Below are 23,884 nucleotides of genomic sequence, written 5' to 3' on the forward strand. Positions count from 1 at the left end.
ATAGCAAAATAATCTTATAACAAAATGCAATATATTTATATTACTTTCTTCCTACAAAGCATCATCAGGATAGAAGATGGAATATTTTTTTGTATTTTCTAACTACTACACAAGGTACATCATAATTCAATTCTCTCTGGTATCTGCCATTGTTAAAACTATTGAATTTTAAACTGCTAAAGCATTTTATTCCTGCTATGAATTCTCACACACGCCTGGGCAATGGCTTCAGAAGTAGGGAGGGAGATTTCTGACCATCAGAGATATGATTAATTGAACAAATGGCACCAATTATGTTATGTCTGTCTTTAATCTAACCTAACACACATGAGACTTGTATACAGCAGAATTCCCAATACCTGCTCCAGCCAAGAGAACTCTGATATATCTGAAGAATGAAGCTTTCCTTGCTGTAGACAAAATGAATATGCTTGTTTAGGCTATAAAGGTGAGAAAGAATGAAAAGATGGACTAGGTTACACATTCCCAGTGCCTGAGAAAAGAAAGCTCAGCACTGCACTGCATAACCTGGCAAAGAGTCTTCCCTGATAAAAATAGGAATGCTTTTGATGTGTTAAAGGTATTCTTGGGTTTCTTCAATTTATGTGTCTTTAAATCCCTTCCAGAATTAGTCTATATTGAAATAGCTTCACAAAGAGCTACAAATTTCAAACATTCTTAATATATTAATATCATTATAAGATTAAAACCTCCTTGTGTTATATAGTCAACTATATAGTCAAGATACTAAGATCTCTGGATAAGATGCTCTCTGGATAACAGAAAAGAATATGAGAAAACTGAGGTTAAAGATCAGATTAATTCTAGCAAGTAGTGTGAAGAACTAAAATGTGTCAACAGTGTCTGAGAAAATACAGCAAAAACAAGCCTGGAGAATAATTTTGCATAGTCTGAAGTCATAGTGCCTCAGTCACATCATATTTTTTCCAAAATATCCAGGCACAAGTAACCCAGGGAAACTAAAGACAACTTAGGAAATGCCCCAAGCTGAAAAGAGTTAGACACCAGGAGACTTCCCAGAGGAAACAACACTCTTAGAATCATGCAATATCCTGAGTTCAAAGGGACCCACAAGGATAACTGAAATCCAACTCTTGGTCCTGCACAAAGATTCCAAGGTGTGCCAAATTGTCCAAATGCTTTGTGAACTCTGGCAGGCTTGGTGCTGTGACCTCTTCCCTGGGGGGCCTGTGCCAGTGTTCTCCTGCTTCTTCCTATTGCAGAGGGGAAAGTGGGTGAGACCAACCTAATTCTGAATTTCAAAATAACCAAATACAACCATGCAAGTTTCTGGCATTTGAGGGGATGCACTGGTTCCCTGCAGCCAGAGTCAGCCATGTAAGGCTGGCTGTTAAAGGCAGCCTCAGTGCTTTTCTAGAAAACAGAACTGTGATCCTGTCAGCTGTTGAGAACACTCAGATGATACCTGCTGCTCCCTATCTGTGGAGAGCACCAGTAAAGCTCATTGTGGAAGGGAAGTCATAAATACCCTTTCAAATGTGCAGCATGTGGCAAAAGATGGCACTCTTGAACTGAAACTGTTTGAATAAATATTGTCCTTTGCATCAGGGCTAAGTGGTTATGAATTGCCTGCTAAGAGTGCACTTAGAGCAGACCTGTCACGGCGCTGTCTCTAACCACGAGCACAGCAAGGGCAATGGAAAAGGGCTTCCCACCCCACATTCCTTACAAAGTCAGCTTAATCCTGCCCAAGATGCCAGCTCCCATCCTCCTGCCTGCTGCCAGCAGCACCCCTGCTCCTGCTCAGAAGGTGGCAGGCACCCTGAGGGACTGCAGCCACTGAAAGCACGTGGGGGTAAGCCACCCTTCAGAGCAAAGGCTTTGGGAACTCCAGGATTGCCAGGAATACATCCAGGCACTGATGCCATGCCCTGCAGCTAGGAAAACTATTCAAAACAATGTAAGTAGCAGGCCACTGCACAGGAGCCAACATATTCATTCCATCAAAAACAAATTAGAGTTTTTATGTTTGAGTAGCATAAATCAACTGAAGCGTGCAAGAGAACTCAAGCTAAATTAGAGGGAAATAATATGTTACTTCAAACAAAATTAATTTCTCAGACTTCCAGTAAAACCTGAACTATGCACGCTACGATTGAAGGAAATTTTATTTACACTCAAACACTTTCAAAACCAGGATATTTTCTTAAATGACGAAACTTAAGGTAAAATGTTGTATCACTGGGATTATAAATACAATTGAAAACAAGAGAAAACAAGTGAAATTTACAAGTGAAAAAATATTTCAATTGAAAGTAATATACTTGACTACAAATATTGAATAATTATGTGGAAGATATTATGGTAAAATACATCCAGGGATAGTTAAACAATTCATTCCAATACCTTGCATGATATGAAAAATTTATTTTCTTACCACTATAGAGCATGGTATCTCAAATATAACTACTTAAGTACTTTTCTTTACATACCTGCATCACTTACAGAAACAAAACAGAATTATTTTTACCTGAAAAGTTAAGGCCTACATTCTACTACCTAGAACAGTAGTTTAGGATTTTTTCCCCATAAATCAAGTGCAAATATTCATATACACGTAATTTAATAATACATTTAATCTCATTTTCTATGCAGACATATGAAAATAAAACACTCTGTTTAAATTGACTGCTACCTAGTTTCCTGCAGTTTGAGCTGCAGCATTACAGTTCATACACAAACAGCTTTGACCTATGCACCCTAAGAGCAAAAGCAACTATAAGCTCACCTGGCTTCTATTCAAAGTTTTTAAAAAGGAATATTTCTTCCCTTTTCCAAATATGCTTACCTCTTCCTTTGTCTTTTTTGATATGACCCTCAGCCAGTCTCCAATCATGCTGAGGACAGCTGCAAAGTAAGCCAGCCCAACAAGGATCCAGAACCACACCACTGGTTTGTAAAAATCTAGGTATTCAATGTCTGATCCCCCTGAAAAACAATACAGTAAAAATTAATTCACGCTTAATAGCTATAGATGAAAAGATGTTTTTAAATTAATTTTCCTAGAAAAAGAAGTTTCTTACATCTTCTATATTTTTACCCATGCAAAATATTTGATAAAATTTGAACAAATTATATAAATTAGTTCACTCTTAACAGTAAAATCTGGAGTTTGCAAATTTTAGACAAAGGTTGTTAATAATTCATAGTAACTATTGAATGAACACAAACTGATTCAACTTCTGATACCCTATCATTGAAAATAGAGATCACTGAAGACAGCTTGAGTGAAATGACTTGCCACCTGCTCCAAAAAATGATGCTGTGCCAGTTTTAAGTATTGACCCAAAGAATGTAATGTGTTCATATCCTGAGAAATCTGTTTTTGCAAGAACTTTAAAACATCTCAATACTTATATAAAACCTTTAGCCTCAGTAAAGAAAGAGCAGCACCTGCATTAACAAGTGTCCCTGGTGGGTAGGCAAACATTATCTTGTCCATTCTGCAGAAGGAAACCAGAGTGCAGGGACTTGAGCTGAACTGATCAGACCCCACCCGCCACCCCCAAAAAAGGTGGATAAAAGAAGTGTGCTGAAGGCAAGTTTTTTGAATCCCACTGCCATAACCACCAGTCACTTCTTTTCAGTGGTAAAGTATAAAAAACTATAAATTTCAGAGGTGTCTGTAATAGAGCTTTCAGGTATAATACAGCTATAAGGAACAGATGTCCTATTTCCACACAAAAATAAGTTATGTTCATCCAGAGCTCCTGACAACACCGAATTACTCACATTGCACATCTTGCCATGCAATAAAACAGAAGCCATAAACTTGTAATTCAGCTGTGTTACAACAAATAAAACCAGACTTCTAGTTTGGGCTGCTGCAAGAAGTTTGATGTGTGTATCTGCCCATAATTGAAGAGACTCTGCAGTAAAACCTTCTCAGGCACATTAAAGTAGCCTGTACAGGTACAGAGTACTTTGTTTTATGTATCTGCAGCCTATACTGAAGCAAATCAAAGGAAAATTGCCCCCAAAATATCAAGCACCTTGTTGTGGTACTGAGATTGACTCTCATAGAGAATAATGTTTTTATTTAGCTTTATTATGACTGAGATTACATGCAAATAACAAAGAATTTTAGATGGCTAGCTTTGTATGGAACCCCTCCCAGACAGAAATTTCATTTTCATGTCAATTTCACCTTTTCATAAAAAAAATTTAAAAAGCATTGAGCTGCAATGGTTTGATCAGCTATCCAAGAGATGAATCCACATTGTGAAAGTGGATAGTCTTGGATGCCTTTGTAGTCCCAAGCAGAGGTAGGAGAGAGGGCTCTGTTTAGAACAGAAGACATCCAGCCATCAAAGGGGCTGAGTTTGTCACAGCACAAGACAAACAAAATACCAAACCGTTTGTTAGCAACATCCATCTCATGTCAATCTAGTAAAAGAGTATTTTAGAGATGATTCGCCCAAAATTCGTTGTAATTCAAAAAAATGGTTGATTGCCACTCTCTTCGCTATAGTAATGGGCCACTCTTGGTGGTTCATCCTCTTCTTCAGCAGTTCATACAATGCACAAGAAAGTATCATAGAAAGCACCCCTATGGCTGGTTTTTAATTTTTGGCATATTATTTTTCTAAACTGAAACTGGAAGCTAACTCTGCCAGTCTGCAGGAAGCACTTCTTCACAGTTTGTAATTATTTATTTACAGCAAAGTTAATCACTGGGGCAAGAGTTAGGACAAATTCATGTTCAGCCAAGTTTTCTGTGCTGTCTGGCCAGGAGAGGGCTCCATCTAGCTATGCCCAAAGAAGCTCAGCTCTTCTGAAGCTGAAGGGACCACAGGTATCCAAAGAAATACTCTAGGATAAGGCTTTGGAGCTAGAACCTTTATCAGCTGTTGAGCATCTGAATTTCAAGGACTCCTTGGATGATTTTGCAATTTAATCAAATCTTAAGGGAGAGAGGCAGACATACCTGAGGATGTTTGTCCTGACATAACTCTCTTGTGATGCTCAAACTGCCATAATGAAGTTACCTGGGAATGTCATTAAACAGGATTTCATAGAGAAATGTGATCACAACTCAACTGTTCTGAATTTAAACTACAAGAATTCATTAACTACCAAATTCACTTAAATGGATATGAATGCATTTGGGTATGAGTATGCATAGCTAAATGTACTTTTACTGAAGTATATGAGATAATCTAATGATTTTATGGGCAACATCATAAAAAGTATCAACATGATAGACTATCATATTTCTTTTGCAAAGCAAGGTTCATGGAGCCCTCTAGGAAGCAAAATGCTGAGAAGGCAGAACATGAAGTTTGTTGCTTATTTGGCAAACCCAGTTTTGTGGGCTGAGGGACAAATCTTTTCCCAGCTTTCTTTAGCCTCTACCCAAAATGGGTTCAAACCACAATGAAGAAGAAATGTAGCAGTCTCATTGCCATAATCTGTTACCAAGAGCACCCACAGCATATTGCCAAGATGTTTTCTGGTAAAGATTTGATCTGAAGTTGCTTGAAGACTATGAGAAAAACAGTTTTCCCATCCATCAGAATCACAGGCTACTGTATTGCTGCTGCCATCATTCTCACATCTGCCAAATAAATTTTATTTTGGATTTTCACCACTTTGGAAAACATAAGTTGTTCTATGACTCAAACATATTCCTTACTAAGGTCAATAACTCTGTTTCAGTGAAGAAAGGCATTAGTGAATATCTCAGGCATGCTTTAGGACAGATTCTGGTTCTCAGGTTAGAAGTATATATATATCTGGATCAGGGTTAGAAGTATATATTTTTTACTTATTTATTTATGTAAAACAAGCCCTTTGAAAGTAAATAATTGTCTTCATTGTTGCCACTCATTTTTCCCATTCTCTCTACAGTAACTGGCTTAAAATAGAAACATGTAATTATTTCTATAAAGTTGGTTGGCTTTGCATTTTTACTTCAAAATTAGAAGGAGAGAATAGAAAGTGCTGTCAATATTGAGTATCTTACCATACCAGCAAAAATTTCTGGGTTATTCAAATGTTGGCACTGCAAACAAGGATATGTCCATAATATTTCATCTGCAGTAAAAATTACTCTGGATATAGAAAAATTATATAATCCAGTTTTAATTGCAGAATAACAAGTAGCTGTCCACCATCCCTGTTGTGACAAACATGTTTAATCCAGAAATGCAATTTGTCCCACTCCAAAGACACATGGACGTTCAGCCCTGCAGCTTGAAAGGAATTACCTCTGAGGACTGAAAAAAAAAGGGGGGGGGACAGAGAAAGACTAGCTCGTGTGGCAATGTGGAAATGCAGAAGGCTGGGGCCAAGACAGTATTGCACTGACAGAGATGGAATGTAAGTGGGCCAGAGAAGCCACTTGATGCCACTCAGTGGAAAATGGAGAGCTACTTCAGAAAATAAAGCACAGCTCTAAACATTCCTCACATGCTGTCCTGCACAGACATCAAGAAGTCAGTGCTCCATCTTCAGCTTAAAGCACAGCTCACAGCAGAGAGCCCCTATTATGGACACCGAGCCCCGAGGGGGCAAAGAGCTCCTTCAAACGCCAAAAAGGGACTCAGAGTCTGTGGGAGGGCACAGAGCTCTCCTCCAGGATGCTGGGCACACCCATGGCTCAGCATGGCAGCAATTTCTCCCTGCTGGCGCGTGGTATCACACAGTGCCAGCAGATCAACTGGGCTGCTATGACCACCGGGTCAAGTGCCCCAGTTCAGTGACATTAAATGAGACTGAAATATCTCATTTCTCTCCAAACTGGGTCTCAGGCCAAGCAACACAGTGCAGAGCCAGGTATGTGTATCACAGTGGCAATACAGCAGAGCTGATTACAGAATGAAACAGTGAAAAATCAGTAAGTTAAAAATCAGGGTTTAAACATGGAAAATAAACCAAGCCAAAAAAACCCAAACTCTCACAAAAGTAACAAGAGTTGGAATACATTTTTAAAGTAACATTTTCAGAATTCTGTGATCTGTTTCACTGAACCAGTTGAGACAATCTTATATCATCATTATGCTCCACTGTGAAACAGACTACTCAGATGTTATTTATATTTTTGCCTTCTACTTAATTTAGTCAAGTTTTGGACATGTCACCTAATTTAGATTTGAAACCTGTTAGATTAATGCCATTAGAAATATTTGAATATACTTTCCAAACTGCACTGCAAGTTAAAGAATTTATCTGTGCATGTGAACAATATATTGCCAATTATACAGATATATTCATGTGCCTCAGTGCAAACCTTAGTACCCAGAAATATATTTCATTGTACTGAAATCATGACACATTGAACATGAGAATATTTCTTTTTCTCTTTCACAAGATATTAATAGTTTTGGTTGGGTTTTCTTCTGTCATGTTAAAGTAAATGTTTTCTCTTGAAAACCAGAAAAGGGATGTTTGACTATGTCCTGATATTCATGGGGCAGTGCAGGCTGTAGTACAGTTTTTCTTCTTATTTTTGCAAAAAGCTACAATAATCTTTCTTCAAATAAAAAAAAGTGTTTCTCTCCCTCCAAAAAAATGAAACCATTCTAAAAATGTGAAAAATCAAGTAATTTCTTAAGACAGAGAAACAGTCAATTTTTTTGGAATATTGTTCATATATTTTCTTGAACATGAATTGCAAGGGCTTTTCATCTTTTCCTTCCTTGCATGTACCATGAGTGATCAGTCTATTATGTTTTCCTTAAGGCCTTTCTTGCCGATGGAAACCCCAGCTGAAGTTTCCACAGGCTCCAATAACTCCTTCGACTCTGACTAACAAAGGGAATGTTTCCTCATTCTGGTTTCTGCAAATAGAGTACATGGTCTGCAGGACAAAAAGAAAGTTCTAAAGAAAATCCTGGAGAACTAAAAGAATTTCTAATATGACAGCCTGTACTAAAGTCAATGATAACATTACATTCCGGAATCCTGTGTTCAGCTCTTGGTTCGCTCTTGGTACAGCTGTTGAGTAACACTCTGTTCTTTACCTCCTGAAAGGTCTTCAGGGCTTTTTTACAGCTTTTACTTGCAGTGGCACCAGAAAGAAGAAAGTTTCATGTAAGTGAAAAATGATGGGTATTTTGGAAATTTTCCCCCACACACCGACACAAATGTTAACACAACCATGGGACTACGTGGGGCTTGTAAAATTACGTTTTTTTTCTCTGAGATGGCAGTTCCCAGAAAAAAAGATTTGAAAGTTTTCAAATATATAGGAAATTGAGGGTTTTGAGGGAACTTTATGGACCAAAACTGGCACACATATATGGATTATCATGTGGGCCCCCAGAGTGCTAAATGAATTATCAATTTGACTTTTATTGCAAGAAGTACACTCTGATATAATTGCAAATTGGACCATCACTGCCCACCTTTTTGCTTTATGCTTGACTATAATGCTAAGTGGAAGAAGGTAATTTTCACTGTAAGTATTGTTTAAGGAAAAAAAGTCAGAAAAATGAATAAATTAATGCCAGTGTGAGGAGTTTTTCAAAATGTAAAAGATTCTGCATCTAGGCACCAAACAGACTGAAGCATCATTCTGTCTTCTGGTTTTTGCCTCACCATGGCAAACCAGAACCAAGACAAGCATGCTCTAGAACCACAATATTCTATCATGACCATGTCTTTTACAGCCTTATACAGAATTACAGGCCTTAACTCTTCATGTTTCTCCCTTGTTTGTGACACCCAGTTTTCCTAAACTTCAAGGAGAGTTCTCCAGACAAAGCCTACCACAAAAAATATCAGCAGCCCTTAGTGTCCACTCTGTTGTTATGACTTACCTCAAAGAGAAACAAACAAACCAAAAAATCACAAAGAAAAGATACTAATTTGTTGGGGTGCAAAAAATTCTGCAACTTTCTCAAAATTAATAAGGAAGCCTAGCTTTTAGGACAAATTCTATCAGCTCTATTGAGGCTTGCAATATCAGTTTCCTTCAAATAATTTTTACTTATATACACACCAATGATTAAAAACTTCCACAATGCAAAGCTCAATCAATTAATACTTTACCTATTTTTCAAATTTTTTATTTAACTGGCCAATAATGTACCGCAAAGAAAACAAATTTTTGAAAAATCCATCAAGTCACCAGCCAAAACCAGAGTATTTTAGTTCACCCAAAGATATTATTGACTTCATCCCTGTCAGAATATAGTCCCATGGGAATGTTAACCTCCCAGCTGGGATGGAGACAGCCATTTAACCCTGCTCACTTGAGCATTGTCTCTGCAAGTACAAATCTCATCGCCCCTTCAAGTCAATAACATATTGCAGTTCAAATACAAGTCTTATGCCTGTTGCTCAAAGAAACTAGACAACACTTCTAATGCTTTGAAATAATGAGCACAGTAGGATTTGAAATTAAATAAAGAACATCTTTCAAGTGAACCATAAAAGGCCATCAGCTATAGAACAATATAATTCAAGAACATTCTGTAGAAAGAGAAAGTATTTCCTGGTAGAATTAAAAAGCAGACAATGTAGGAAAAAAATTATGATATCAAATGGTTTACAAATAGAAAAGTCTATGGAAATTTATAATGGGAGTAATGATGAATGTACTCAGTGTTCTAGTTAGAGCCAAGTGGGCCATTTCACATAATGCTTTACAGAAAATATAACCAGGCCTTTATACGCTATCATTTTTATTCCCTGTCATACACATACCCTTTAGGAATGAAAGTCTAAAACACCCAATTCTTGACTTAGAAACAGCATAAATGTTTTATTTCATTTCATGCTAGTTGTTATCTGACCAGAATCACAAGTTCTGAAGACAAAATGAAAATAAGAAAAAGAATACAGGAAAGAAAATGGAAGGCAGAAGTCAAGACACATACAAAGACATTTGGAAACATCACAAATAACTATGTAAAAGTCAAAAGAAATTTGATTTGCTATTTTACAGTTCAGTTCTATAATTTACAAGAATCTTTGGCAAGTTTGCAAGGAGTCTAAAAATGAAGGCTGCCTGAGTAGCTTAGTATCTTCAACAAAAACTAATTTTACCCCCATTTTTCCCACATTTTATAAATATGTCAAGCAGTTCCAACACTTTAGAGGTCCTTGTTGGACCTCACCAACCTGAAAAACCTCTGCCAGTGACAAGACCCTTTTCGGCCATCATGGCAAAACTTCAGGCACATCTACAAGAGGAGTTACCCAACCTCAGCTTGGCACACTTGGACTCACACAACAGCCACAGGCTCACACAAGACACAGGAGGAGCCCAGAGCCTGGGAGTGTCTACCAAAAACAATTCCCTCCAGTAGAGTCTCTCACTGAGAGCAGACCAGCACAAAAGGCCTTGTGAGCCACCTCTGCCTTGCACTGAGTTCAGAGGCGGGGGAAAGGCATTTCATGACAGAAATGAGGGTTCTGTATCAGCAGAAGCATCAGATGAGGCCAAGGAAAGCAAGTCTCAGGTTTGGAGCACAAAGCTCTGAGTTTCTCATCATCACCTCTACCCATCACTGACTTGGATCAATGTGCTTTCTCAGCACAAACAGCATATACTTACACAAATCTAAGAGGTGAACGTACACCTCTGACATCTTTTCAAGAAAAAAGTTAACACAGAGAACTGGCCCAGACTTTTTTTTGGCTTAGTATATCAAAGTTATTTACAGCTAATTCAGCTTAATGGAACCATAAGAATTGGACAGGTTATCTACGGGTTGTGCTAAAACTCCTCCTGAGATTACAAAAAACACGTGGGCAAATGTGTACTGACAAAGAGTTACAGAGTAGGATGCAGCAGATCCTACAGAATACAGACATTTCAACGGCAGAAAGAGAGCTCTGGAATATTTAGAAAGTAAGGGATGCACACAAAACATATCACTTCACAGGGTGAGGCATTTCAAACAAGTCCAGCTGAAAAATGTATTCAGATTAAAATGCTCTGTTAGTGCTTGCACTTTGTAACCTGTAAGAAAAATAAAACAAAACCCTTACCTGAATGATAGTCTACTTAATTTTTAATAGGATAGGAAGAGAAAAAAACAGTAGGCAGAGAAATGCACCATAAATTTCACTGTCCCACCTCCTGTCTCTACGCTGTCACATCAACCAAAACGAGGACAGGGCCCATCACATGAATGAAGAAGGATAAAACTGGGAGAGGGTTACCACAAGAGAGTTACATCTGTCCCAAAACTAAGAAAAAAAATGCAGAATAAATATCACTGTGCAAAACATTATAAGACAAAGAGTTATGAAAAACATCTTACCTGCAACATAGTCACCAAATCCAATGGTAGTTAAAGTGATGACCACAAAGTAAATTGCATCTAAGGTGTTCCAGCCTTCTATGTGCTTGAATATAACTGCAGGAAGGGCAACAAACAGCACGCAGCCAAACAGAATGAATATTATTGTTGAAATGATGCGAATCTTTGTCTGACTCACATTCCATTTCTGGAAAGGAAAGGGGAAAGAGAGGAAACTCATTGATAATAAAACTGCACCCATGCACATCAGCACCCATCACCCCACAGTGTGCACTACATAGCTCTAGAGGACCTTATTATAATTCTCAAATAAACAGGAAAACTCAAGCAGGATTTTATTCTGAAAAGGGTTTCAAAGCAAGCATGACTATCCTAGGAAACATTTGCCAGCAGTAAATGCAGAGCAGGGCTGGACTCTTCACGGGTAGCATTCAGAAACACCAACAGCTGATGATGCATAAGTTTTGAGGGCTGTCTAGATATTTGAGTGAGTTACAAGTAGTGCATGCACCTGCAATTTCTCTCATTTTGTACATACACAAATAATCAACTAAATAAGGTGAATTTTAATCATACCGTTCTCTGCAATCAAATCATCAGCTAAACCATATCCTACAAAGCAGGAAGGGATGTAAGAGAGCCAAACCTGTCCAAGGACAAAATAAACCTGCCTAAGCCGCTGGCCAGGCAACCTGTGATCATACTCTTGTAATCTGATAATTTTCCTAATTCTTAACCTACATCTCAACTCCTTCTGTTTAGGTATACTGTTTATGGTCCTATCCAAGACAAATACAGAAATTGTTAATTTTTTCTTTCCAGCAGAATTTCACATGTGTTCTCTTTCAGTTACATGTTCTTTAAACCAAATTTATTTATTTCCTTTTCCTCCCTTTCCTATTTTTCTTGCAATCCCTTGGCAGCAGAAAACTACCCCATGTTTCATTAAGTGCTGTACTCAAAAGCAGATATCAAAAAAATAGCACAAAATTGAATGGAATGAGCCTTTCTTATGCTTTGCCTATTTTCCATGGCAGTATGACATTAACCCATGCTAGCATGTTAACTTCTACAGTCCACAGAACATTTCCATAAAATTGCACCTAGACAGCTGTTTCCTGACATGCAGCTGCATATTTTATTATTCCTTCATAGATTACTTTGAATTAGTCCTGCTTAAATTTAATCCTATCTAGTCAGACTGCTTTTCAAAAATTTTAAGATCATTTTGGTCCTTCAAGTTTCAGTTGTCTCCCCAGCTTGAGACCATCTGCAGATTTAATGAACCACATCATTTAGCTGTAGTGTATGCTATCAACATTTTTCTAAACTGCACTACAGCTAGAACAGACCCCTGCAAAATTCCATTTTGTGTGCCCAGCCAGTTTGACATTTTTCATCCATCCAATGCATGTCAGTTCAACCTAAAAGAAGGGATTATACAAGAAACTTCCACAGAAATCGACTGAAAATGAAATCATGTTGTTCACAATGGATGTTTTCTTGTTTTAAGTTTCAGTGGGAGCTGTGTTTACAGTCAGCATGACCAAGGTCAAGTTTTGTAACCCAAAACAGAGTAATAGCTTGTGCTATGGCAAAATAGCACAAGCTGTTACACCTGCCCTGACCCATCAGCATCTCCCAGTTCTTTAGGCAAGCTAATAAACAGAATTAGAGAGTGTTCCAGACTGCAACATCAAGATCAATGTTTTCACTCATATATTGTCAAAAGAGGGGATGATACTGCTTTTTATCTTGGGGCATTCTTCTTGTAGGGATACACACAGAATTAAAAAAAAGGAAACACATTATCTCTACAAGCAAAAGAGAGGCACAAATTGATCTCAGAACTTCCATACCTTTAAGAAAAAAAAAATCAGCTATGAAAACCCAGAAATTATAAAATGTTCCTATGGAATGTTCTTGCCTTTTTCAGATAAATCTCAGTGGAAATCTGTGTTATTCACCAGTACCTTGTCTGGACACGAACTGACGTTTCAAAGCCAAAAATGCCTTTTCTTAAAAAGCTTTCAAACTTGTGTTTGCCTGTTACATAAGACTACTTAGCACAGGCCCAGTTTGCTTTGCATCAAAAACAAAGCCATGTCAGACCTTTTCCATAAAGAAAAGGTGTTCTGCTTGCAAGGGTAGGGCTTGGTGTGGAAAACCAGTCCTAACACTTGCAGTGCTGATGCAAACAGCTAAAAAGTTGGTTACTAAGCATTCATTGCTTTAAAAATCTCGGTGAATACATTTCTTATCACAATCTAGATAAAAACTTTTAAGGGTAAGCACCACAGCAGGCTTATGAGTAACAAGGAAAGAGCAAAACCAAAATTATTTGGGAATTGTTCCTCTTCCCAGCCATAACAATAGTAGGGAATATGTCTTCACCCAATTCTCAGAGGTGTTCATTAGCAAGTTCAGACTGTGTCAAATCCTTCCTACCTATTCCTGTACATCTGATTGCAACAGTGAGCTATACCCTGTTTTTCAGGGCTTTTCATTTCACTTGTGAGATTCAGAACAAGCAGCAAAAGAACAAAATGAGGCAGTCAGCATACTCACAACAAAGGTATCTTCTACTTTGGCAATTCCTTTTCCAAAGATTGTCCCTAGTTGATCTCCAACACCAGCCAACAGAAAACCAAACAGAGGAATTCCCAGTAAGGCATAGATGATACAGAATATCTTTCCACCTTGTGTGCGTGGGGAGATGTTTCCAAAGCCTAAATTACAAACAACTTGAGATGTTTAATAGGTTACATATAATGCATAATAAGTTTTAAAAGAACTGTGGGAACAGAACAGTTAAAAACAGGCTAACCAGGTTAACCATATGACACAGCAAACATTGAGAGAAATTAAATGAAAATGTAGGTCGTACAATCCTCTCTGAGCTACTCTCTTATCATCTACTACATGTAGTTAATGGCAATTGATAGATCTATGCCTTAGACTGCCAGTGTCTGCTGCAGCACCTGTAAATTACACAGGTGTAAACACAACACAGTACCTGTAAGCAACACAATTTTTCTTCACATGGGCCTAGCTTCAAAGTGAAGCAGCTTTAAAAAAGCCCAAACCACTTGGATGAGCAAAACAGGGATTTCTACCATAAATGGGACTGCCTAGATTCTTCATTATTAAAGGCTTTGGTTCCTTCAAACAACGTTTAGAGATACAGCTAATGGCTCTGTCCATTTGAAAGTGGAAATCATTTGGTCTTCACAGACTTGGGTAAAAGAACAGCCCAAATTCCTGTGATGGCTCGATTGCTGCTGGTCCACTCAGAACAGAGAAAGTGAAATACAAAGAGCACAGGGCCCAGCACCTGTGGAATGCCCTCAGTACATCTCCCAGGATCAGTATTTAATGATTTGGAAAAGGTCACACAGGCAGAACCCTACAAAAATGTTTCACAAGCTCAAGTCCTGAGTTTTAATTCAAACATTTTTCTCCTCTGAAGGAACAGTCATGTTTTGAGGGAGCGGTAGTGGTAGCAGTAGCACCCCAGAATTTCTGACATTATTTCACTTTTTAGCAGAACAACACACCCTTCAAAGGAGGCAAAAGGGAAAACTTGACATAAAAAGGCTTATCTTTAGAAATCAGACAAAAGCTTCTTTTAACATTACCTTCTTGTTAGAAAAATAACTTGCAAATAAAAAGCAAAGTGGTTTGGTATGTAGTTGAGAAATCTGTCTTAGTGTCTTAAATTTTTCATCAGAAAAACATCATAGGCACAGAAATCCCCCAAAGAAAATCCATTTTTCTGGAAACAATCCGACAAATTTTATTTTTAAAGTAGCTTAACATTTTTTTCACAACCTGACAAAATTCCTGCAATATAGAGCGCATTTAATGAATGCCTTAGCTATTGTATTTAAATAGCATTTGTATTTAAAGATTCTGAGCATGAAGGTTTAAAATGTAGATTTTCTTTATGAAACCTATTATCTTAATTTCTGGTTCTGCTCTTGTGTAGGTAAGCTACACCAAAGCTCTGTTGCTAAAACTACTTTTTCCTTTCAGAATACTCAAGACAAAACTGTTCCTCACTTAACTTGGAATGGATTGCTCAGAGAAGCTGTGGATGCCCTGTCTCTGGAAGTGTTCAAGGCCAGGTTGGATGGAGCTCTGAGCAATGTGGTCTAGTGTAAGGTGTCCTTGCCCATGGCAGGGAAGTAAGAACTAGATGATCTTTTAAGATCCCTTCCAACCCAGGCCATTTTATGATTCATTACCATAAAATTAAATGACAGTGGGAATATATTTTGCTCCTAGATAATTCTCTCTGAAATGAGTTTTCAGACTGCACTTCTGTAAACAACAAATGCAATATTGATAGAATTCAGTCAGAGAAAAGAAAGTTGATATTTAAATTTTCCCTAAATCTTGGCTCATAAACCTTGTCAAAAAAAAGAAGAAAAAAAAGGAACAAAATCATAGAAAATACCAATTACAGGTTGCAGAGTCCTACAATCTTGTAAATGTTCCTTGCACTAATATATGAAAGAAAGCTTGACTCAGAAAACCGGGAAAAAGTCACAGCAACTTTAGACCAACCCAATAGGCTTCCTTAAACCAGTCAGGGTTAAAATTATAATTCAGGAAATTTCAGCTCCACTGAGTTCACTCTGTCCCTTCGTGCACCAAGGAGTAAAGTTTTAAAATAAAATTAGCTCATCACCAATCAAAAAGGGACAAACAGATCCAAGCTACTCTGTTTTCATAAACATGCCTGTTTATGCATCAACAGAAGCTTGAATTGTTCCAGGTTATAATTCCTGGGAGGTCTTAATGCAATTCAGAATCAAGGGTCTGGATACACCAGATTTAGAAAACTCATGCTAGGGGATTTGGCAGTCACGTTTTATTTACTTCTCTACAAAAGAAATGTCTTGCAATGGTGACAAAACACCAGCCCAGTGGAGCACATGCCAAGCAGGCAGTTTTGCTTGGCTGGCCCCATAACACAAGCAGGCACTCTGTGAGCGTCCCAGAGCTCTTACAGAGGCTGCTGCTCCGCAGCATGCTTCTCATCTGCTGCTAATTGGTATGAGGACACCAAGTTCACATTCAGCTCTGGGTGCTCTCCCTAAATCAGACTTATGTCTTCCTTGAAGGAAGGATGGTAGTTCACTTTTATGCTCAAATTCTTGTTTTTTATCCCAAAAACTGCCAAATTGCTTTTCTTCCATAAACACAGAAAAGGTATTGTGTGATAATTGTATGATTCAACCACACATTACTGGATAAAATAGCACTCCACCAGGTAGCAGTTCATTTCTGTCCAGATGCTCACTGAGCATAACACAAACCACAGGTAGGGTACATACTTTAGTGACCCGATCTACCAAGGGGTTTCCATCACACATTAATCACATTTCCTACTGTGTCGTGTTTTATAACAGTCTGCTGCTGTACACCACAGCCTACTTTGAGAGTTACACAAGTTGTCCTTAAATCCTACTCTCAGCTTCTCCAGTGAAAACCTAATCCATTATTTATACAACCGGAGAGAAAACGCATTTATATTTCATATGGTTGATGTAATTCCCAAGAGGTTTGTGTCAGAAAAGTATTATTTCTTTCTTCAAATAATTATAATAAAGACAAAAAAGAATAGTTCTGTTGCTAGGTAAAAACCAAGGAAACCTTGATTTTGGCTGGGAGAAGAGAACGTGGCCATAGGAATTCTGCTGCCTATCCCTGTGTAAGACAGAGCTCCTGCATGAGGAGGGCAGGAACATCTGACCTCAGTAGCAATGCAGTAGCTCCCTGGCATATTTTCACTTCAGAGTTCCCCTTTCCACTCAAGAGGCAGCATAAAGTCTTCCTTGCTCACAGGCAAACCCTGGGGAATCAGCCACATGACAACAGAGTCTGCTGGCTCTTCCTGCCTCAGAGCTCCCTGCTTGGATGGGATGGGGACAGGACGTGCCCACTGCAACTGCACAGGCAGCCTCAGTGCCTTGCTTATTCTTCACATTTTCAGTCCCGTGCAGCTCATCCCTTCCCCTGTTTCTGAGGGGGAAATTCCTAGAACTGGTCCATTCCCCACTCCAACCCAATATACTTGGGTTTGATTGTGGAAATTAACAAGTTGCATGATTTAAACTCCTAAATTCATCGGAAAGCTTCTCTCAAAGCTTTCAATCAACGCTATCTGCCATGAGCAGTACAGAGTACAAAATTTAACTTGCTAAATGGGATCTGTTTCATCCAAAATACTGTCAGCATCCTTTTCAGACTGTCCTTCCCCAATGCATCCTCCCCACTTCACTTTCATAACCAGGAGGATGACTTGCCTCCTAATTTCACCAAATCCCTTTCATGTTCTGCTAAATTTTCAGTATGCTTTTAATGAACAAAGGACTTGTCTCTGACAAGCAGCTGTGGACAAGAAATGTATTTTACAAGGAGCTTCCAGTAACCCTTGAGTCAATTCTGATTTTTTGATTCTGTGTGAATTAAGAATAAAAGCCCATTGTAAGTGGATTGTAACTAATTGTTCCACTCAAAGTAACATATTCCAGGGTTTCAGCTCCAAACTCCTAGGAGTCCCTGAGATTCAAATCAAGTTCAAAGGAAATCTGTATCCCTTTGGTCAGCTATAGAGGTGGAAGCAGGCGTATGCAAAATGAAAAGGATTTTTAAAAAAACAAAAAACCAAAAACAAACAAAAAAAACCCAAAAAAACCAAAGAAAAAACAAACAAAGAAATATTTTATAGGATTCTTTACTTTCATATAGTCTTTTTGAGAATGAAAGCATCTGTAACTTTCCCATGAGAAGCAGATTCGCTGTTAAGCAGATATAAGTAACTTTAATACAGCTAGAATATAGTTCTATATTACTGCTTTTGAGCAAAACCATGTTTGAAATTTCAAATTTTAGCTGAGCTTTCCCCCATGACAAACAATAGATTATACTGCAAATATGAAAGAACTTGAAATGCTATAAATTCTCATACCATTGACATGATACTTTTGTTTAGATGGCAAGCATCCTTGTATTTAAACCTTCATGAAAAGGAAGACTGAAAACTAATTTAATTTTTTTTTCTGTTTTAACTAGAGAGAGCAATTCCTTTGCTTTGTAGTTAACCAATATCTTCAGAAAACTCTTGTGGATACACATTTTCCAAGTGGAGTTAGAAATATAGAGAGACTCCAAAATGAGCAGGGTTTTTACATAAAATTCCTAGACAAAGCAGGGCATCTACTGAAACTACCTAGCTGCAATTAAGTATTTCCCATGTGAGAGATTATAGGTGCTTTTGAGAATTCTAAGACTAGATTTTACTTGCTAAATTGACTGGAAGATAGTGCTACCACCTATGATTCATTTATTCCAAGTACCTCAGGTAGAATTGAAAGTTCTGGGGAACTTCTGAAACATTTTCTTTCTATACAAGGAAATGTAAATTCAAGTACAAGCAAATGTTTCCTCCATGTTTATGACAAACCTCAGATTAAACAAGGCATCATTCATGAGATATCAAAAAGAAATAAAGTTTAAATTATCTCAAGTTAATGCTGTATATTTTAAGGTATGAGAAACTACTCTCAGCAGCAGGTTTGGATATGCAGTCCATTGATGGAAGAGCTCAATACTGAGGATAAATGATTTGGTGACCAGGCACACTCTTAATTACACAAAAGTGGATTACAGAAAGTTGATACTGAGGTTTCATAGAGTCAGAGAAAAGGCAGAGCTGCTGGCTGCTGACTCCCAGGAGGCTGGAGCCAGGGGAAGCAGCTGCCATGGCCTTGGCCTCAGCCACCAAACTGTGTGTGCCACTGTCAGTGGTGTTTCCATGGTTCACATCCACCCTGACCACCCCACTCAATTACAGTGACTGCCCTTCTCAAAGGGCACACGTGGGTTTTGATACTGAATGTCAAATTGATTTTTAGAGATCAAAGGATGCTTTTTCCAGGCCCTGAGAAGCTATCTGGTAAAATCTTTATAAAAGGTACCTCATTGAATTTCTAGAAGATAAAATGCTTTTTTCCCTTTAGATCAGCACTTGGGCTCAGGAGATTAGGATTAAATAGATCCCTGCCCAACAGTGCCAGAGCAGAGATATGCACTTAATCACAGATAAATAAGATATTCCTTTTAGCATAAATAATGGTCTAGACATAATCATTAAACAAAAAGGCAATGTTTGTACCCATACTGACTATGGGGAAATCCCTGCATACACTGCAGAAATAGCAAAACTTCCATGTTTGTGCTCATTGTGTGGAAAACAATCCCCATTTTTCCACTGATCTCTTTTCCTTTCCTTCTCTTGACTCCTTCCTACACTTGCATTGTGACATGCTTGTGTATGCCTGTGCTATATATTTGCATATTTACAAACACACATTCCATGAGGTTTTATGGCTTTGGATGGTACAAGTATAAGGGCTTTTCCAGTTCTCCATGTGACTTCCCTGCCAACATTGCAAAATAGGTAGAAAATTCCTCTTCCCCTTTTTACAGGTAGGTAACTGAAGCACAGAAGGAAGGAAAGTCCAAAATTCTCTATATCATTTAGGTCCATAACTCACCAAATCAGTGGCTGAACACTATGCATTACACTGACTTTTAATTAGTGAAAGTTTATCATCTGAAGCCCTCAAAGACCCTGAGGCTTGCTCAAGATAGAGAACACAGAGACAGGTGTTGCCAATACTTAAAAACTCTGGGCACCCCTCCTCTCAGGGCCAACACAGGTGCATGCACATACGTTCCTGAACACAGAGCAAGAGAATCTGAAGGTTGAACAAGTACAAGGATTACTTTAAAATCTAAACCCCAAATGAATTGAATACAAATACTTTTGCTTTGCAAGTACATTTCTGTGCTATATATACACATGAATTACCTCACTCATGCACATACTGCGTTACAGCCCTTGCTCACGAGCTGCTGCCTGTGGAATCCCATCATGAATATGCAGATAGTGCTCCACCTTCAAGTTAATTCATCAATTGCATGTACAGAAAATAATTTAGCTTTTCAATCTTAGAAATTCCTGCATGAATCCTCCTGATGGAAGAGCCCTGTACAATAAGAGAGATGAAGTTCTCCCTATTTTAGACCATGGTCTGCTAAGAAACCAAAAATCTTTTCTTTACAGAAGTTTGGTGTAATTTCTTCATAGAATTGTTTAGGGTGGGAAAGACCTTTAAAGACTGAGCCCAACCATTACCCTAACACCACCAAGCCCACCATTAAACCATGTCCCTAGGTGCCACTTCCACACATCATTTATATGCCTCCAGGGTTGGTGACTCAACCACTTCACTCATCCACTGCAGCTTCTAGAAGCCAATTCTCACAGTTTTAGTCAGGGATTTGGGAACCATGTTGTCACAAATTGCTGCTGTTTATTGAGTGTTTGGTATTCTCTGGATCCCAAACTACAAGATTCTGATTTTTAGCACTAGCCCATAATTCTGTGTCGCAAAACTGCAAATAGATTATTTAGAGGGTTTTGATGTTCTGTCTTAAAAATAAAATACATTAAAAATACTGATTTTTAATCTGTCTGAAAAAAAGATATTACAAATACTTCTCTTATAACTAGGACTAATAACAGGAAAGCCTAGACTGACATTAATAAAGTGTGCAATATTCAAGAACTGACAAGACAGAGGTTGATCTCCTTTCAGAGGTTTCTTTTAATCTGTGTTCTGTGGGAGCACTAATCAAATCAATAAAACTTCTTGTAAAAGAACAGGCTATAAATATTCATAGAAAGTAAGTTTCCTTCAAGTCAAAGTGCTGTACTGGAGAGGTGAAGGAGTATTCCAAGAAAGGTCTCTGTATGGATATGGCAGTATTCAATAGCTCACACTGAGTTGCTAAGGCAATTTCTAAAGGAACTGGGTAATGATTATTAAAATATTCTTAGAAGCTTAAACATCAACTCAGATGGCTCTGCCTCCCAGCACAGATTCTGCATTTCATTCAGCTGTCACTTTGCCCAGTAAACAGTATCTACATCTCATCAATAGTAGAACTTCTGTGCTTTTTTTCAGTTATTTCCTTTTTGTTGTTGTTGTCGTTATTGTTTGCATTAATTTTACCTCTAATTCTTATTCTAACAAAATTGAATCAGTTCCAAGAACCAGAATTCCCACTTGCTTATTTCCTCTGAGTGAGATAGCTTCATGGGAGCAAGATGCCAGGCTAACACAGCTAGCAAAAACATGATGCACTTTAAAGTGAAAAGTTTATATTCCATCCTTTCATGAAACTTTTACTAGCCACATGTTCCTATCAAGTGTAAACACATATCAAATATGACGAAGCAACATTCATTCTGCAAAAAAACTTCATTAGCAATTTACTGATGCGAAGAAAAAATACATTTTTCCAGGTGATCCACAGAAAAATAAAAATAGTGAATTTTACATGTAGTGACAGAAACAACCTGATGCTACAACTTTAATGGAGATCCTAAATAACTTTTTTCTAGCATCTTATGGCTTTCTTACAATCCTTTTGTTTCCTAGAAACAACTTTGCATTTTTGTTTACAAATAAATCAATTCTCAGTGGGTGCTGGGTAAAACAGGCTCTCACTGGCCTCTCCATCCTAGGGACAAGGCAATCCATATGCTTTCCTGCAGAACAGAAAACCACCCTGCCTGCACATGTTTCTATCTTCCCTACAAAAAATAAAATGTGGTAGAAGTACTCACAAATTAAGCTATGCCAGACTTAGAGCAATGAACTGTAAACACACCTTGGGGTCAGTGAAGTCACAGATTTAAAACAAGAACTGCAAATCCCATAATCCTGCACTTGGATCAGACCATGACAAGCTGATACAAGTGGTCAAAATGACTGCAGGTACCCAGACCTGTTAGGTAAACTACAATCCTCTTTCTGGTTTTATACTTTTCACACACCCAGTTTTACTTCAAGAGGCCTTTCCCCAAGTCAGTGTTCAAAAATGCAATTATTTTGCCTCATCAGTTTTTTCTTCCTGTATCTATCCTTCCTTGTAAGCTACACATACAGAGCCCATGTATCCAGGGAAATCCTGGCAAAAACAGTAGTCCAGGAGAGATGGGCAGCCATGACAGAAATACCTATAGAGGTAGCTATACCAGCATAGAAAAATTCCTCATTTGCACATATTTAATATATGTGCAAATATATTGCTTAATGTTTATAAGACAAATAATAAGAAAGAAAATGTCTTCAAGAGAAAATATATGCACACACATTATTTTGTGCATAATGTCAAATAGCTGAGTATTTTGTTACTACTAGTAAAAATGCTTCTCTATGCAGTCCTACCACCATATTATGAAGCAAAAAAGGTTAGGTTAAAAAAGAAGGAATACTTCCAAGTTTCTCAAATAAAAGGCTCTGAAGATTTTTATTCATATTATTGTTTTCTTTAAAAAGAAAATCAATATTTTCCCAGTGAGGTTCACCAGGCACATGAAGGTGTGAAGTAGCCTCTTATTCCTTGTTATTCTCTTTTTTCCCCTCCAAAAATCTTTGGAATTAAGACTAATACAGAATATTAGAAACAGAAAAAAATGAAGCACCACACATAAGTAACTTCCACTGAATTTCCCCTTTTACTTCCAACTACTTATGTGTTATGTGCCTGATTCAGCAAAGGAAGTAACATGTTTAACTTTATAAATGTTTAAATTTATGTCTAATGAGGTTAAATAACTGAGCATGAGCATACTCATTCTTTTAGCATATACATCTGCAAAGATGAACAAGCACATAATTCGTCAAAGGAAATTCTTAGCAAATTTTCAACTGATTTTTCAACACTGCCATGATAGAAATCACACTGTCACCAGCTCTTTAATTTCACAGAATTCCACACCATGTAACAAAAGATTTTTGATAAAATGTCATTATCTGAGCAATTCAAGAAAGTGCAATTACAAGACTGCAGAAATATTCCGAAGAACAATAATTAATTTCTGCTTCCAGAGCTTTCGGTTTTCAGTGACTTTAAATGATGCAGGTGTGTGGGATTTTCCTCTGCAGTGAGAGTGCTCCAAAAGGCAGTGGAGGATGAGCCCTCTGTGCCTCACCAGCACCTTAGCAATGCCTTTTGCACTGAGAAAAGGGTCTTGCCATGCCTCTTCCATGCCTCCATCCAAGGGACTTGGTGAGCTGCCACTCCAGACATTCTCACTGATTCTTTGGCAAAGAGAGCAGTCTAAAGATAGGGATCTACAGAAAAGAAGTTTCTTATTGAAGTTTATGATTCTAAACACAAGTTCCTAACAGAGAAGTAATTGAACGTAAAATTTTCTCTGTGCATGTTGTAAAGCCATTTAAATTACTATTGTCAGGCAGTGCAAAATAAATTCCAAATGTTTTTGCTTTTAGTACACTGAAGTATTTTGTTTATATTCCCTGCTTGCTTTTGAAAAAAAGCCAGTATGATTTACAGTAGATTTACAGGAATTTCAGTACATAGCAAAATTGTGAGCAATTATTACCTTCACACCTTTTTTTAAAGTATATAGGCTGTGATTTTTCTTTTACAAAGCAAGTGGAGTCTTTTAGAAGTCTCTAATCACCTCACCTGCACATATGAAAGTAGTTCAAATGGGGATAGAATGCTTCATGAGA

The 23,884-nt window shown here is 37.8% G+C and overlaps 1 protein-coding gene across 5 annotated transcripts in view; it reads right to left on the bottom strand.

The window, feature by feature from the left end:
- Positions 1-23,884, bottom strand: part of KCNK2 (potassium two pore domain channel subfamily K member 2) — a 130,590-nt gene that overhangs the window by 13,619 nt on the left and 93,087 nt on the right. For all 5 annotated transcript variants that reach the window (XM_030946020.1, XM_030946021.1, XM_030946024.1 and 2 more), the window contains 3 exons: positions 13,827-13,987; positions 11,259-11,445; positions 2,831-2,970 (listed from right to left, as the gene is read on the bottom strand). In XM_030946020.1, coding sequence (XP_030801880.1) covers positions 2,831-2,970; positions 11,259-11,445; positions 13,827-13,987 — 488 coding nt within the window. The remainder of the gene's footprint in view (positions 1-2,830; positions 2,971-11,258; positions 11,446-13,826; positions 13,988-23,884) is intronic.

The sequence above is a fragment of the Camarhynchus parvulus genome, chromosome 3 (genome assembly GCF_901933205.1).
Source record: "Camarhynchus parvulus chromosome 3, STF_HiC, whole genome shotgun sequence".
NCBI classification, from domain to species: domain Eukaryota; kingdom Metazoa; phylum Chordata; class Aves; order Passeriformes; family Thraupidae; genus Camarhynchus; species Camarhynchus parvulus.